The following is a 15,516-nucleotide window of genomic DNA, read 5'->3' on the forward strand; positions in this document are numbered from 1 at the left end:
ACAAGACTCATACAAGGGGGTCAGTAGTTTATATGTAAACCTAAAATAATTACTGCTTTTGATGTTAGCTGGTATGGTGAGTGTTTTCTCACAATTTTTGTTCTTGCTTTTAATTTCACATAATCAAAGCTGTATATAACTTTGTTAATACAATAAATATTTCAGCTAATCAATTGGAGCATTAAATTGTGGTGGGGGTTGTGTTGTGTTGGTTTGGTTTGGTTTTGCCTAGATACTTGAAGAGGAAATTTGGCCCATTTAAAATCAAGAGTGGTGTCTGTATTAGCGTGAATACAACAGTTTTATTTAGGCAGACACAACACTGAGCAGAGCTTGGTATGCATGATGAGTCTACTAACAAACAGGCCATTAACTCAGTCTTGCAAAACTGTAGAGCATCAGCAGTTAGCAATAGAAAAAGGCTATGAACAGTAATATAAAACAACCTATTACTATACCAGACAAATTTGGATTTGAGGTTCACCTTACCAAAAAGGGTGGGAATCCTTGCTTTAGAATATAGGTCATCATTCCAACAAGTAAATGTTCTAATTGTAGAAAGCATTTTCTTCATGACACTGAACATTGATATGTATATTCTAGAACACACACAAAAAAAAAACCTGATTATCTGTTCCATTCAGCACTAACTGAAGCTTTGGCATGTATTTGTTTTGATCCAAGTTGATCTTAAGTTGCTTTCCTGGCCCACTAAGCTACTGTAGGTCAAACAAGAGCCATATGGTGGAAGCTAACAGGCTTTGCTTTGGATTTGTCTTGTGAACATCAGTTCCTCATTGTGCGGATAAATATATACAGAGCCCATACAGACAGGCCAAAATAAAGCTGCTTTGGGTCACTTTGGAGGTATGCTATTTAAATGATGCATGCGTCCCAAGAGGCCAGAAGCCACGCCAAAGCCATGCTCCGGTTCTAAGGACGAACGCAGCTTTGGCACAGCTTTTGGCCTCTTAAGATGCATGTGCCATTTAAACAGCATACCTCCAAAGTGACCCAAAGCAGCTTTATTTTGGCCTGTCTGTACGGGCCCACAGATAAGTAATAAGACCATTGTACCTCATAATGATTGTACTGGGTTGCAGAAGTCAGGGTACAAATTGAGCAAAGAAGGATCTCCGGATCATGAGTATCATACTGCACAATTATAGCACTACGATCCCACCTTAACTTCCATGGCTGCATCCTGTGAAATCATGGAAAGGAAGCCATGCATGATGGGCTGGGGTGGGCAGCACCACTTCTCCAGCTTCAGATTGGCAACTAAATACATGAATGATCTCCAAAGCACAGCATGGTGTTTCAGATGGTCTGAATGTTCTTTTCTTTCATATTATAACTGTGATGTCTCATTCACATGCTGAAGTCATCACATGGCATTGCCTTTATGAAGTCACGAACCAGCTTTGACATTGCTTCTTGTAATCTGTATCTCAACAAAGATCAGCTTATAGAAATGCCTTCCTCTCTGTTTTCGACACTGAGTCTATACCAATTTACTCACCCATACCAATGAGAAGATAATATAAAAATGCTGTGCTTGGAAACTGGTAGCTCAGTCTCCCTTTTTCTGCCTCCCCATTCACTAATACTTTAGGCTTCTCCATCCTAGAGAGGTCATGCTGACAATCAAAGGAAAGGAAGCCACTCTGGGGAGCTAAACAGACTGATGCAATGCCTTGAAAAGTGACCCAGAGTTTGGTTTCAGTAATAAGTTCCTTGAACCCAATTCCTCAGAGACCAGCCTTGTCATTTTCCTTGGAGTTTTCTGGGAGGGGGAGACAGAATGCCACAGGGACTCTAATCTGCATCTTATGCTGAAGATATAACACACATTTTTCTAGATATAGAAAAATCTAAAGTTGTTTCAGTTGGAAACCCACATTTGATTGTTAGCAATAAACCGGTAGTATGCAAAAAATTGAAGATTGGTGCAGGCAAAATAGTATGATTCTGGTTACCTGAAGGGCATGTCAATAAATAGGGATTCTACATAAGTCAAATGGAATTACACCCTCATCAGCTCAGGTTCACAGTTTGGGTGAATTCCACTCTGAGCCTGGATGCCAGGGTTTCAGAGATGGCCGAGAGTGTGTTTGTACAATTAAAACTAATGTGCCGACATCTTCCATTAGCAGATTTGGCCACTGTCACACCTGTGTGCTTTATTTACATCCCATCTGAACACCTGTGATGCCTGTACGTAGGACTACTTTTGGAAAGTATTAAATTTCAGCAAGTTGATGGGGCTAGTTAAAGAAAACATGAGACTCCCTTGTTAAAACAGTTTTACTGGCCACTGGCTCATCTCCAGGGACAATTCAAAGCATTGGTTGTAATCTACATGTCTTACACAGCTGGGCTAGCTGCCTCCCTGTTGTTCTTCCATCAGCAGGCAAAGACCTTTTCACTCAGACAGGCCTTTGAAATCTGAATTAGGTTGTACTTGAAGTGGGCAGTTCTTACTTTTTGTCAACATGTTTTAAAACTTTTAAAATGTTTTAACTGTATTTGTTTTTATTTGAATTTTATCATTGTTAGCTACTTGAAGCTCCATTTTCTTTGACAGAAAGGGGATATAAATTTAATAAGCATATATTTAGTACTCAATAAGAAGGCTCCGGATTGGCCTGATGTGGAGTAACATGAACATTCTCGCTTTTTTCACCATTTTATCCTCATCTGGTACATAATGGCTTGCAGCTCCAGTACCTGATTTGGTCTTAGGGCTCCTGGGCTTATAGCAAATGCACATACACTCTCACTTCAGGTATTTCCCTTTATTTCCCCTATGCAAGCCTACAGTCAAAGTCAAAATGTGGCTGATAAAAGATCAACTATAAACTGCCTGGCTCCTCTTGAGCTGATCTATTGTCAAGTTATTTGCAAAGCCTATCAATAAGATCAGCACCAGTTTGCATGACTAATGAAAGTGACCCATCATTCTTAATGAAGTATAAATCTCCATCTGCCTTTATACTGTAAGAGTGATTAGTTTCAATGATAAACACCAAGCCGGTGTTTCCGTTCCTGCTGTGTTATACATTTTAACCTTGATGTAACAACTGGTGCCACCATTTTTCTAAACTGAAATAACTAGAAGAGGACTCCAAAAATTGTCCTCTCAGGTTTTGCTTTACAGTATGACTTGTGAAGTGTAAAAGGAAGGAAATGGCATTGCTGCTTTTTACATTGTAATAATAGTGGATGTGGGTGCTGGAAGAGGTAGAAGAGAGATTAGTTTTCCAAGATGCAATTGTAAATAAGATGCATTAAAAGAAAAAAGAAAAAAAGAGCAGCTACTTCACCAAAAAAGGGGACAAAATATGAAATAAATTTACATAAAATCTGTATGTGCCCATTTATATGTATCCATGAATACTTCAAAATAATTATGTAAACAAAAATGTAATCCATCTTGTTTTTGGGGATTGCATGGACCTCTGTGCCTGCTTAGCCTGTTTCCCAACTGTAGTCAAGCACCCAAGAGCAGATGCTGACAGAGTCCCACTCTCGTGGCCAGAGAGGGAGGTCCCAAGCATTGTGCCAGGGAATCCAGGAACCACATAGAGGCTACAGTAAGCAGGCAAGCCAGCTGGAAAACACAAAAGGAGCAATCATAATAGCTAGAGATGATGAAAACTGTAGTGCAGGAGAGCAGCTTGAGGAAGGCTGTTATAATTTGAATAACTGTGCATGATGTTTGATCTTACTTTTTCTTTCCCACCCCCTCCCGTTCTATAGGAAGTGCTTGAATTGGAAAGAACTCTTGGAGGCTACCTCTTGGAAGAACCCAAGCCCCTTCTCTTTAAAGACAGTTATCACAATTTGCGCCTCTCTGTCCATGATATCCCTCATTCACTTTGGAGGAGCAAACTCCTGGCTAAGTATCAGGTAAGTGTCTGTGTTGCCAGTATACTATCAGCAGAGGCCTTGTAAGGTCAAGAGTAAACCTGCAATTCTTCATCTCTTCCATCTTTCAAAATACTTCCTTCAATGGCAATCCATATTTATGCAAACATAATCCATGCACAATGGATTGGGACCTGGCAACTGCACGCCATGGCCCCAATCCACTGTTGCACCGGCCGAAAAAGGAGTGATTTTCAACCATTCCTTTTTCAGCTGTGGCTCTTCCGCAGCCCTGCAGCAGCTTCCCGGTGTGCTGGGGGATTTCTGGTGTGTAACCAACATACCCTCAAGGTGCTCAGAAGCTGGATCGACAGACCATCCTGAAAGGGCAGTACGATGTTGCCCCTTTCCTAGCCAGATCAGGCCCACGCAACTGCACACCACAGCCCCAATTCAGCCTTTCCAGGGCACAAAAAGGAGCTGCAAAAAGCGGCTCCTTTTTGCACCCTGGAAAGGGAGCCTCCCCATGGCTTGGCAGCGCTCCTTCCGGAGGAACACGATGATGCCGCACACCGTGTGGAGTGGCGTGCAGTGTCATTGCACCCTGGGGTGGAGTCAGGGCATGTGTCATCTGGACACGACACCCTGATTCCGCTCCCAGGCCAGCCTTAATGGCTGGTCTGAAGAGGGCCTTCGTTACTGGGTGGGGAGGGGACTAATTACAAGGAATTATTTTAACTAATTTCATGCTCTCAACTACCCATACCTTTCCAATGTGGTTGATATCTCATTGTACTGACACATCATCTCTTTTCCTTCTAATTGTGTTTGTTGGGTATTTTTCCCTGCAGGAAATCCCTTTCTATCACATCTGGAGTGGCAGCCAGCGAGCACTACACTGCACCTTCACCCTTGAGAGATACAGCTTAGCTTCCACAGAACTTACCTGTAAAATCTGTGTTCGGCAAGTAGAAGGGGAAGGGCAGATATTTCAGCTACACATTACACTTGGAGAGGTGAGCAGGAGGTGATAGTATTGCTGAAATAAGCAGAAAATATTCTGCAGAGAAAAATATCAAGTTTGCTTGTGCAAAAAAAACTGTTTTCTGCATAGAAAATGGGTTTCCTTGCCAGAAGAAAACACACCCTATCTCAGTGCAGAAAACAAGGTTGGAAGGTGGGTTTGTCAAATAATTCCCACAATACTTTAAGGTCTTTTATTATGGGGAGAATACTGTAGAGGGACATTTGTACTCCACCACAGCAGGGACAAAACTACTATAATGATTTGTTCTTACTTACAAGGACAAAATAGTTGACGAGTTCCATCTCTACCCCAGAATCTTTTTCAGGAGTTGATGAGTAATCTATGAACCTGGGTCCTCATAACAGTCCATAGAACAACCTGGGTGACATAGAAACAGTGCGATGTAGTGGTCTGAGCATTGGACAGTGACTCTGGAGACCAGGGTTCAAATCGCAGCTTGGCCATGTAAACCCACTGAGTGATCTTCAGCAAGTCACACTCTCTCAGCCTCAGGATGGCAATGGCAAACCCCCTCTGAAGAAATTTGCCCAAAAAAAGCCATGATAGGTTCACCTTAGGGTCTCCCATAAGTCAGAAATGTCATGAAACCACACAACAACAAATGACATAGGTGGTGTTGCTAGTTATCTCTACCCTAGCAGAGTAGCTGGAGAAGAGAGTGCTGGAGAAGAGAGTGCAGAATGATCTTTTCTCTCAGCTTACCACCACTTGTTATGGCTAGTATCAGCATTCTGCTTTCTGGTTTGGTTTTGTTATTTTTAAATCTTTCTCAGATTTCCTAAGCAGCAGTATGTTCTGATGTAATTGTTTCTTTCAAAGTCATATCGTTCAAAAAGTTTTATTAATTGTCGTCTGTTTTGCAAGTTGAATCTGTGGTTACAAAGCCAGCTAGAAATACGGGGGACTGAGAATTACATGTGAAAATGGGTTTTGGGTGACTTAAAAACAGGCTATTTATATTTTGCTGTCATGAACTTTGGTAACTGATTATTCAGTAGTCCATGATTGCAGATGTGTACTGGAAAATGTGTGAGCATACTCTGTTGAATCCAAGGTGCTAATAGATGAAGGGAAAATAGCTTCAGACCCCAATATAGCTTTTTCACCACCTCAGTTTTAACTGGAATAGCATCAAACATAAATCACATTATGGGAAGCATTAGGATTATCAGGAAAAGAAGCCTGCTGCTGGCCTTACCCACAGATGCCCACGTCTTGCTATCTGCATAATGAAAGTTTTCCCCATGGTGATGGCACAAAATCCTGCATTAGATGGTCAGGATGGGGGAACAGTGACAGGATCAGCAATGGGCCCTCCTCCTAGTAATGATGTGATGCCCCATTTATGTGTGAAGCTGACTTGTGTTTGCTCTCTCACGCCTGAATGAAGCTGGAGAAGACAGTTAGCCATTTGGACTACAACACTCAGAACCACCCAGTTAGTATGTAGCCAGTGACCATTCTGGTTGGAGGATTCTGGTTGCTGTAGTCCCCAAAAATAATTTTTCCAAGATCTGTTAAGTACCCTGTCAGATTATTTTCTTGATTTATCCTATGTCTATGCCTGCCAGGTTAGTATGAATTTGGGGGGGGGAGGATTATCATCTTTCACTAGAGTAAAGGAGGATAACTTAATAAGGGACTTAAGTTAGTGTGTTTTTTATGAATTAATAATAATAATAATAATAATAATAATAATAGGATTATGAGTATAGAATTTGAGTTTTCTGAAAAGCAGTGTTGTTGTTGTTGTTGTTGTTTTAAAAAACACCAAACCCATTCTCTGCATGCATCACCCTGCAGACCAATTCTGCAGTCCTGGATATTTGTTTTGACTTTTCAAGCCTTGATATTGTTCAGCTATGCATGGTGATATATGGAAGTTGCTTCCACCTGAATTCACTGAAGGAGAAAAACTTGTCACCATGAAAGTCACTGTCTTAAGATTTCATATTTACCCTTTGCTTTCTGTCTGTTCTGTTTCTAACTACCTATGTGTACTGGATAGCCTAAAACATTTTAGCTAGTGCAGCCAAATTCTGTTTCTTTCTCTGCAAAACTTTTTCCTGGTTGTTTTGTAAAGGAACACATCCAAAAGATGACACAATACTCTTTTTCCCCCTTTTAGTACTAAAACAGAATCCTTCTGTCAGTGTTTCTAGACAGAAATAAGCAGATGCTGAACTGCAAAAATGATAACAGAAAAGTGGGACTAAGACAATTTTCACACATAAAGCTCAGATGAAATGTAAACCTCTCCCATGGTATTTATCACAAGTCTGACTGCTATTCAAGGGCAATAGAAGGTGAAAGAAAGACATTTGTGATGTGAATGAGCATTCTCACCAAATCTAAAATGTGCATATGCATTAGAAACAAAACCTAGTCTTTGTAATAACCAAGAGCAGCATGGGGGGGGGGGGGGGCTGTTAATAGAAAATACTGTGTTTCTGTGGCCCACACAGTAAACCATATTTATGTGACAGTGGCAACTTATCTTCTGACAGTTTGGTTGAGGTAAAAATCACTTCCTTCAGCAGGTGCTTCAGCAAACAATAGCGAGTACTTTCACAAGCTCAGCATTGCCATTTCAGTCTGATTATGTTAGTAAACCTGCAAACCCACTTTGTGTTCCAGAACTCCAGCTCCTTTGATGCCTTGTGTTCCTACCCTGGCAGTGCCCTGACAACTCAGCTGGGGCCCTATGCCTTCAAGATCCCTCTGTCCATACGACAGAAAATCTGCAACAGCCTTGATGCCCCCAACTCCAGAGGAAATGACTGGCGGCTCCTTGCTCAGAAGCTTTCCATGGATCGGTGGGTTTTTCTTTCAGTACTTTGCTTCTGAATGTCGCACAGGAAACACAGCAGCTTAGGAAGCTATTTCATTCCTCTCTCCACCATGACACACACACACACTCACTACAGCACCACCACACTTTTCTTTCAGCCTTTTCTCTGGAATAGTTCAGATGAGGTATGATAGGTACCTGGTTAGATTGGGCTATCAAAGGAGCCCTGCCGCAGGTATATGGAAAACTCGACTTAGATTTTGTTGGGTTTCTAACAATCCCACCTGCATTTCTTTACCACCCTTTGTTTGTATCAAGTTGCAAGAAATGAGGGATTTTTGTTCTCCCAGCATGCAAATTCACCTTTATTTTGACCATACATTTTCTACAACATATGCATTTACTTACGCATTTTCCTTAATGAACACATTTTATACACATTCCCCATTGATTAAACATGTCTTGTGCATTGTGTTCAGCCTTTTGCATTTAAATAAAGTAATACAAGATTATGTGTATTTAAACTATACCACAGGCCTTGCAAATATGCAGATTTCTGAGGGAAAGCACACTTTTCTGGGGAGATGAGAAAGGGGTGCATTTCTAGACTATGTCCAGCAACACTATTTGGACACAGTTTAGGATTTTGCTTTCCATCTGCTGTCTAAAGGTGTAGGAGTCACAAAATTTAGCTTCAGTCATCATTAGTCATGATGGAAATTATTTGTTTTATCTGATTTATTTAAGGCATTTATGTATTGCCTCTTAGCCCATTGGGGCCACTGATCTCTCCTAGGTTCTGTCTGCACTGGCATGGACCAGACTGGAGCATCCTAGCCCCGGAGTTGCCCTGACCCTCCCCAGTTGCAAAGGCTCTTTTTTACAGTGCCAGGCAGCTGGTTGTACATATATCTCGTTGAGCTGGCCAGCACATCCACCACCACTACCATGGATTGCTTCACTTTGCGATCAAAATGAGGTGCCCAGCCTTGATGACATGGCTGGGCACCTTATTCTGACTTCAGAGCAAGTGGCAGTAGCAATGGATGCCCTGGGTGGCAAGGCAGGATAGACCAGCCACCCAGTGTTGGAACGGAGGTCTTCAGATCTTCTGAAAAGATTTGGAGCAAAGGGTTAAGTATTTAAATCCATCTTAAAAGTGTTGGTTCTGGTGTCGAATCCAGTGTGTTTGAACCAGAACTGGGGTTTGGATTGTCCATCATCCAGTATCCCTGCTGAGAGGACAGGGCCCATGCAGACAGGACTCTGGTTTCATATTGGTGCAATTTAGCTGAAACAGTTTCAGAGTACCCCCAATCTGTTTAGAGACATATCCTTAGGGAGAGATATCAGATTTGCCATCAGTAAGTGGTCTCTCATTCTTTTTCTTTTTCTCTCTTCGCTCTTCTTCTTCTTCTTTCCTACTCAGGTATCTGAATTTCTTTGCCACCAAAGCCAGCCCAACAGGGGTGATCCTGGACTTATGGGAAGCCCAGCACCAAGACGATGGAGATCTTAACACTCTGGCCAGTGCCTTGGAAGAGATGGGCAAGAGTGAGATGCTGGTTGTCATGGCAACAGAAGGGGACTGCTGATGCAGCTCTCAAAATGGCCGAGTGGAGGACAAGAGTGGGAGAGGGAGAGAAAGAAAGGAGAGAACCAGCCTTTTTTTGAACGGAACAGAGGCAAGCGATTGCAAAGAAGAAACAGAACTGTCGCTTAACTCCTGAACGGGAGCAACTTGAGTTTCTTCTCCTTCTCGCACTCCTCCCTCCTCGAATCACAGTCAGCCTTAGAGATCCACATTGTGCAGTTTACAAGCAATCCAAGTGTTAAATGATTCCTTCCTCCTTCTCCTCACAGCCTTGGAATTGAGGCACACACAAGCAATGCATCGTTGCTAACCATGACTGCAGCCCTCAGTGGTAGGTGCCATCTCAGCTTCTGCTGGCTCTCATGGCATCTGAGGGCTGATAGAGTCTGGACTGGGTTTTTCTTTTTTGCTTCGTTTATATTCTTTTCCTACCCTTCATACTCTCCCGTTCCCTGCCTTATTCTCTCTTATTTCTCCTTTATTGGCATTTATGCTTTGAAGAGTCAAGAATGCTTAATTCTGTCAAAGCTTCAAATAGCTTAACACACACACAGGCCCATACACGCACACAGACACACGAACACACACACAAAGGAAAAGGAAAAAAGGAAAACAGTTTCTTAGGAAACGCAAGTAATTTATTATCCAGATCTTTGGATTCATCCTTTTTTAAAAAATAATAATAAATTAAGGATTTTTCATGTATGTGAGAGCAAGAGCACTCTGAAAGAGAAAAAGAATGGGAGAGAGAAAAAAAGAGAGAGAGAGAGGTTTAGTTATAATTAAAAAGTAAAAATTAAAGAATTGCCACTTATGTAGTAATTTCTTGAAGTAGGATTGGTGATATGACCAGAGCCTCATGAGGAGGGGTGGTCTTAGAGAGCAACACTTTTTTAGTCTTAAAAGGCACCTTTTATTTGTGTGTGTTATTTTTCTGACTGGATGACAGACTGATTGCCAGAGAATGGAATAAGGCTACAGATCTATGCACAGCGTAACTAACTTGATTCTGGGAAAGAGGATAAAGCTGCAATCCTGTACTGATTTACCTGGAACTGAGCATGACTTACTTCTGAGGAGACAGTTATTAGATTGTGCTTTAAGGAGAAGCTTTCTTGAAACAGAGGGTATGCAGTTTTGTGGTCTTGCAATCTGTGAAAGCTAATGCAGTGCCCAGATACAGCCAATGAAACATCCACTGGTATTTTCTCCTCTGGTGTCAATTGTTTTTTGTTTGGAATCCCTATGGCTTTGTACCACCTCATTCTTTTTGGGTATGTCCTTCTTAAGAGAACAGGGTTCAGTCCATGCCAACACAACCTGAAAAAAGCACCAACCTCCTCTATTCTCTCTGCCATGGTGTCAGTTTTGGCCTTTTTGAGTGCCTGGGCAGGAAAATGGCAGCCACGTCTCTTTGATGTTTCCCATCAAAGGAGCACCCAGAGAATCGTAGGTGTTGGCGCTTTTATGTTCTCCTGGGACTAACTAAGCTCTTGCCTTCCACCACTCTACTCAGAGAAGGAGATGGTTCCATTTTTGATAAGAGTTCATACTGTACCTCAACTCTTGTTTTTAACGACTGCATGTTTTCTTAACCCCACCATACTTGATTGCCTCTATCACATGTCATATAGCCACCATTTATAATAGTTCCTTTTAATTCATCCAGTCTTTAAGGTGACCACAATCAGTTATGTGTGCCGAGATTTTGTAAGATCTTTGACATTGTTTTCCTTTGCTTCATCCTTTACATCATTTGTTACATGCCCCTAAGTTTTATCCTCAATTTATTTATGGGTCATATCAAAATCCATAATTCGGGCATGAAAAGTTGCCCTTGACTTATACTTGAGGTCGACTCATATGTGAGTATATATAGTAGGCCTATTGATGAGCATCCAAAAGGTCTGCAAGCTCCCAGACCCAGTGGAGGAGAGTGGCATCCACCCCTGTACTCTTCCATGGCAGTCATGTTGCTGCACTGCAAAAACCTGTACTAAGATAAAGAAGCAGGGAAGGGGAGAGGCATATTAAACCCTTGGTCCTTTGGTTGTGCTCTTGAGATCTTTTTTTTTAAAAAATACAAACCATCTGTCAAGTCTGAAAATGTTTCTGTGATCCTGTGTCTGAATGATTTGGGGAAAGATGAACAGTTTAATGAAGCTTGTTGTTCCCATCACAATCAGCTCTTTAGTTCTATGTGTGGAAGACTATGTCCCTTTAGACAGCTGATCATCTAGGCCAGGGGTTCCCAACCTTTTTGACTCGTGAAGCCCTTTTTAGAATGAATTTCCATGATGGAGTCCCTAAGAGGTCTATCTTATGTCTTACAAGTTAATGGTGTTTAGGAGTAGTGTTATGGGGAGGGGGAAGGAAGATGGGATAGATTGTAATTTTCCTGGAGTGGCTGCAGAGGACCTGAGAGGTGCACACCGAGCCCTAAGGACTCCTCAGAGCACAGGTTGGGAACTGCTGATCTAGGCCAACTGCTTTGGTTTCATGGAGTGTGAGAGGCCGAAAGGGAATTTTTTGGGACAAGCTGCCTTTTTAAATGAACACTATTTTTAAAAAATCCATAGGATAATAAGTTGCACAAATTTTGAGCATACTTTGGATTTTTTAGAAGAAAATCCCAGAGAATTTGGAGGTTTCAGAGAACTGTACTTTTAGATAGAAGTTTAATACTCAGTGTATATGGTGTGTGTTTAAAGCATGTCCGCTACATAATTCTTCTCATGAACACTCTCAAAAACAGGAATCTGTTTTAATGTTCATTAAGGGACTGTTTGGTGGACAGATTGTGTGGTGTGGAGCAGGCCTTAGGAATGTTTGTTTGAGTACAGAGTGAGATTTTTGGCTGCAGCAGGCATAAAGACCAGGTATCAGATACAGTGTGGAACAAATACAGAGCCAGTGTGATGTAATGGTTTGACTAGGACCCTGGCAACCACGGTTCAAATCCCTGTTCAGCTATAGAAACCCACTCGGTGACCCTTGGAAAAGTCACACTGTGTCAGACTCACAGGAAGGAAAGGTAAAGCCCCTCTGAACAAATTTTGCCAAAGAAACCCCTTGATCAGGTTCACCTTAGGGCCACCATAAGTCAGAAACAACTTGAAGGCACACAACAGCAACAAACCAGAAACAGTACATGCAGATTTATTCCCAAGTACTAAAAGTGGCGTATGAGCTGTTTCTTGAGAAGAAGGCTGGAATAGTTGACACTAACCTTAAGAAGGCTGCTGGATCAGACGAAGCACTTGTTCGCTCCAGCAGTGTGCTCCATACTGGTTATGTCATAGAGACTTCTCATAGTTTACCTTTTGCCAAACAAGAATATTCTTATGTTCTCTATATTTTTCTATCCTTCAGATTCCTAGACCTCATGATGGAAAAGAGGATGGCGGGGGCGGGGGAGGGGGCAAAGTATGTTTGCAAAAAGTTAGAAAGCATAATGTAACAATATCATGCCAGAACAATTTGTGTGAAATAAATGTGTGCGTGTGTGTGTGCGTGCGTGCACACATGTGTAATGGATATATTAGTTTTCTATAATTGGCTTTCATTCCAAAGCAACTATCTATAAAATTCCTCCATAAGTCTGGGCTACAAATATTTTGCATTATGCTATTTACCATTTCTGTCTGTTTTGCTTTTCAGTGCCTTGGTTTTGTTTTTTGTTTTTCCTCCTATATTGCAGATGTTTTAGAGGAGGAGTAAATCACGTAACTATTTTAATTGTTCAATCCATGAACAATGTGGGTTATTCTTGCGTGTGTGATAGTTTAATGATAAGGTGGAAGGACGTTGTTTGAGTAGCCTAAGACTGAAATAACTTTTTAATAAACAAAAGTCATCAGTATGGTGATGAAATCGCATATTAAATATCTGCCAGCACTATTTAAGGGGAAAACAGAAATGCAGTGCAGGTTGTGTTCTTTTTAGGCATGCTCATGGTTCACATCTTCTAAATGCTGTTAGAATACAAGTCTTGACAGCTCTAGCCAACATAGCCAATGATAAAGAGTAATGGGAGTTGCAGTCCAACAACTTCTGGAGGGATGCATGATTCCCATTCTGTTCTAAAGATATGCAGACACAGCCCATGGTATAGTGCACCAATCCTACCTTCTTCTTTCCTTGGTTTTCAGGTTTCTAGCCTTCATGATTACAGGTAGGAAGCAGGGGGCAATGTTTCTCCTAAAGCTTAAACTGTCGAGTTCTGTGATAGCAATTCTGTTAATTCAGGATCAGATCTTTCAGCAAGACTGGGATGGGAAATCCAGATATCTGTTTAAAAGAATATATACAGTGCCATTGTTTACCATTATTAGTTATTATTTTTTTTGCCAGACCTTCCCATCATAAAGAAACTTAGCACAAAACAACATTTGAAAAACAAACCTTACTGCAAAAAGGGTAGTTCCAGCAGTAAAATACTAATGCAAATATAGCCATATTTTATTCTTTCTCTCTTGCACACTCTGCATTGTATTGGTCTTTGTATTATCCAGGAGCTTACAGGTGTAGTTGCAGGGTATTCTCTTATAATCACTACCTCTTTTTAAAAATACCTGTCCATAATGTGGCACGAAGGGCAGTGATACTATTTTGTGGACAATAACCTTAAATGCATGATATAACTAGCCAGGCACCCCCATTACCTCATTTTCCTAAACCAGAAGTAGGGAACCTGTAGCCCTCTGTAAGATCTTGGACTTCTGCTCCCATCAGCCCCAAGCATCATGGTCAAAGGCAGGGGTCATGAGAGGTGGAGTCCAACATTGAGGGAGCCACAAATGCCCTACCACCCTCTTGGGGAAAGAGGACTTTCTTGTTAACAAAGGGGAAGGAAACATCTACTCAGGGAGATAAAATGTGACTTGAGATTGTGTCTGTACGGTAATGTTGTAATCAGTAGTTCCTCAGGATTTTTTTACCTTGATCCAGAAAAGCACTGGAAGTCACTTGACCCTTCAATTTGCTATAATAACATCGAACATTACATCTAGAAATTCCAGGATTAAGATCTACTGGTAGTCAGTGCTACTAAACTCAAACTGCATTGCTGACAGGCCATTTGTAATAACAAAATTGAGTAAACATTAAGCTGAGACTCTTAAGTTCTAGAAGACATTTTTGTACAAGAGAACATAGTGTCTAAAGCCCGAGACAGATGGACGAAAAGCGCCGTACCGACACTGATTCTAGGGTTCTGGAGCGCACAACCACACGCTCTAGAACCCTAGTTTGTGCCAGTGGTGCCATGACTGCATGGCCTCGCCCACAAGTGGTGCGCATCCATGACGCAAGCACGGCACCGCATCCGTATGTAGCGGTGCCACACTTGTGCCATGGGTGTGCCAATGGCGCACTTGTGACATCTGCTGTGTGGACTGAAAAGAACCTGTTTTTTCCGAGTTCTTTTTGGTACGGAGGGACGCTGCATGGTTTGGCTGCTGCGGCTTCCCTTCAGAGGAAAACAGACGGCTCCAGCCAGCCCTTTGGGGGCAGTCTATCGAGCCCCTAAATCTGATTGCTTGACCCAAATAAAGTAGATTGTGTTGATTGTTGAATGGTAAACTAGTCTAGTTGAGACTAACAATTGGATTTAAGATCAGATCTCGACACTGAATGGATAATAGAAAATCCATCTAGATATGTTGGTAGTTCATCTTGAGAAGTATGTGTGTGCACGCAGGAACACATAAGTACATATATTAAATGAATCAAATGCAGGACCTATGTTTTTTTCACCCATTGTTTAATTCAGACAGAGAGTGACTTTTTTCAGCTATTATTTTCTCAAGGCTTGGAGTGTGTGTCTGTGTGTGTGTAGAGGCGGAGAGGATAGTGTCATTTGTAACATTCAGAAACAATACTTCACTGCCCAAACTGTGTGCTGCTTCAAATTCATTATGCAAAAGGAGCATTCCTGTTGCAGGCTGTGGCTCTCAAAATGTAAGGAGAAAGTGTTAAAGCTCAAACAAATCAGTATCTGGATAGTATATTTCACTCCTTAAAACTATAGGTTTCAAAACATTGAATTCCTGGATCTGTACCCAAAAAATAGGACATAAGGACTAGGGTTTAAAAAAAAAAAGTCTGCATCCCTCTGGATCAGGGTGGAAACGGTGGCTCTCCAGATAGTTTTGGACTGTAGTTCCCATAATCCTTCACAATAGGTGTTATGGCTGATAGGAGAAGTGAACC

At 41.6% G+C, this 15,516-nt stretch overlaps 1 protein-coding gene across 1 annotated transcript in view; it reads left to right on the plus strand.

Annotated features, from left to right (window-relative positions):
- Positions 1-13,913, plus strand: part of UNC5B (unc-5 netrin receptor B) — a 204,305-nt gene extending 190,392 nt beyond the window's left edge. Inside the window, exons 14-17 of the mRNA XM_089510438.1 lie at positions 3,763-3,912; positions 4,722-4,886; positions 7,556-7,734; positions 9,139-13,913. Of these exons, the coding sequence (XP_089366564.1) occupies positions 3,763-3,912; positions 4,722-4,886; positions 7,556-7,734; positions 9,139-9,304 (660 nt within the window). The 3' untranslated portion in view covers positions 9,305-13,913. The remainder of the gene's footprint in view (positions 1-3,762; positions 3,913-4,721; positions 4,887-7,555; positions 7,735-9,138) is intronic.
- The last annotated feature ends 1,603 nt before the right edge of the window (positions 13,914-15,516 follow it).

This window comes from Sceloporus occidentalis, unplaced genomic scaffold (genome assembly GCF_023333645.1).
Source record: "Sceloporus occidentalis isolate IW3139 unplaced genomic scaffold, rSceOcc1.0.p SCAF_2, whole genome shotgun sequence".
In the NCBI taxonomy this organism is placed as follows: domain Eukaryota; kingdom Metazoa; phylum Chordata; class Lepidosauria; order Squamata; family Phrynosomatidae; genus Sceloporus; species Sceloporus occidentalis.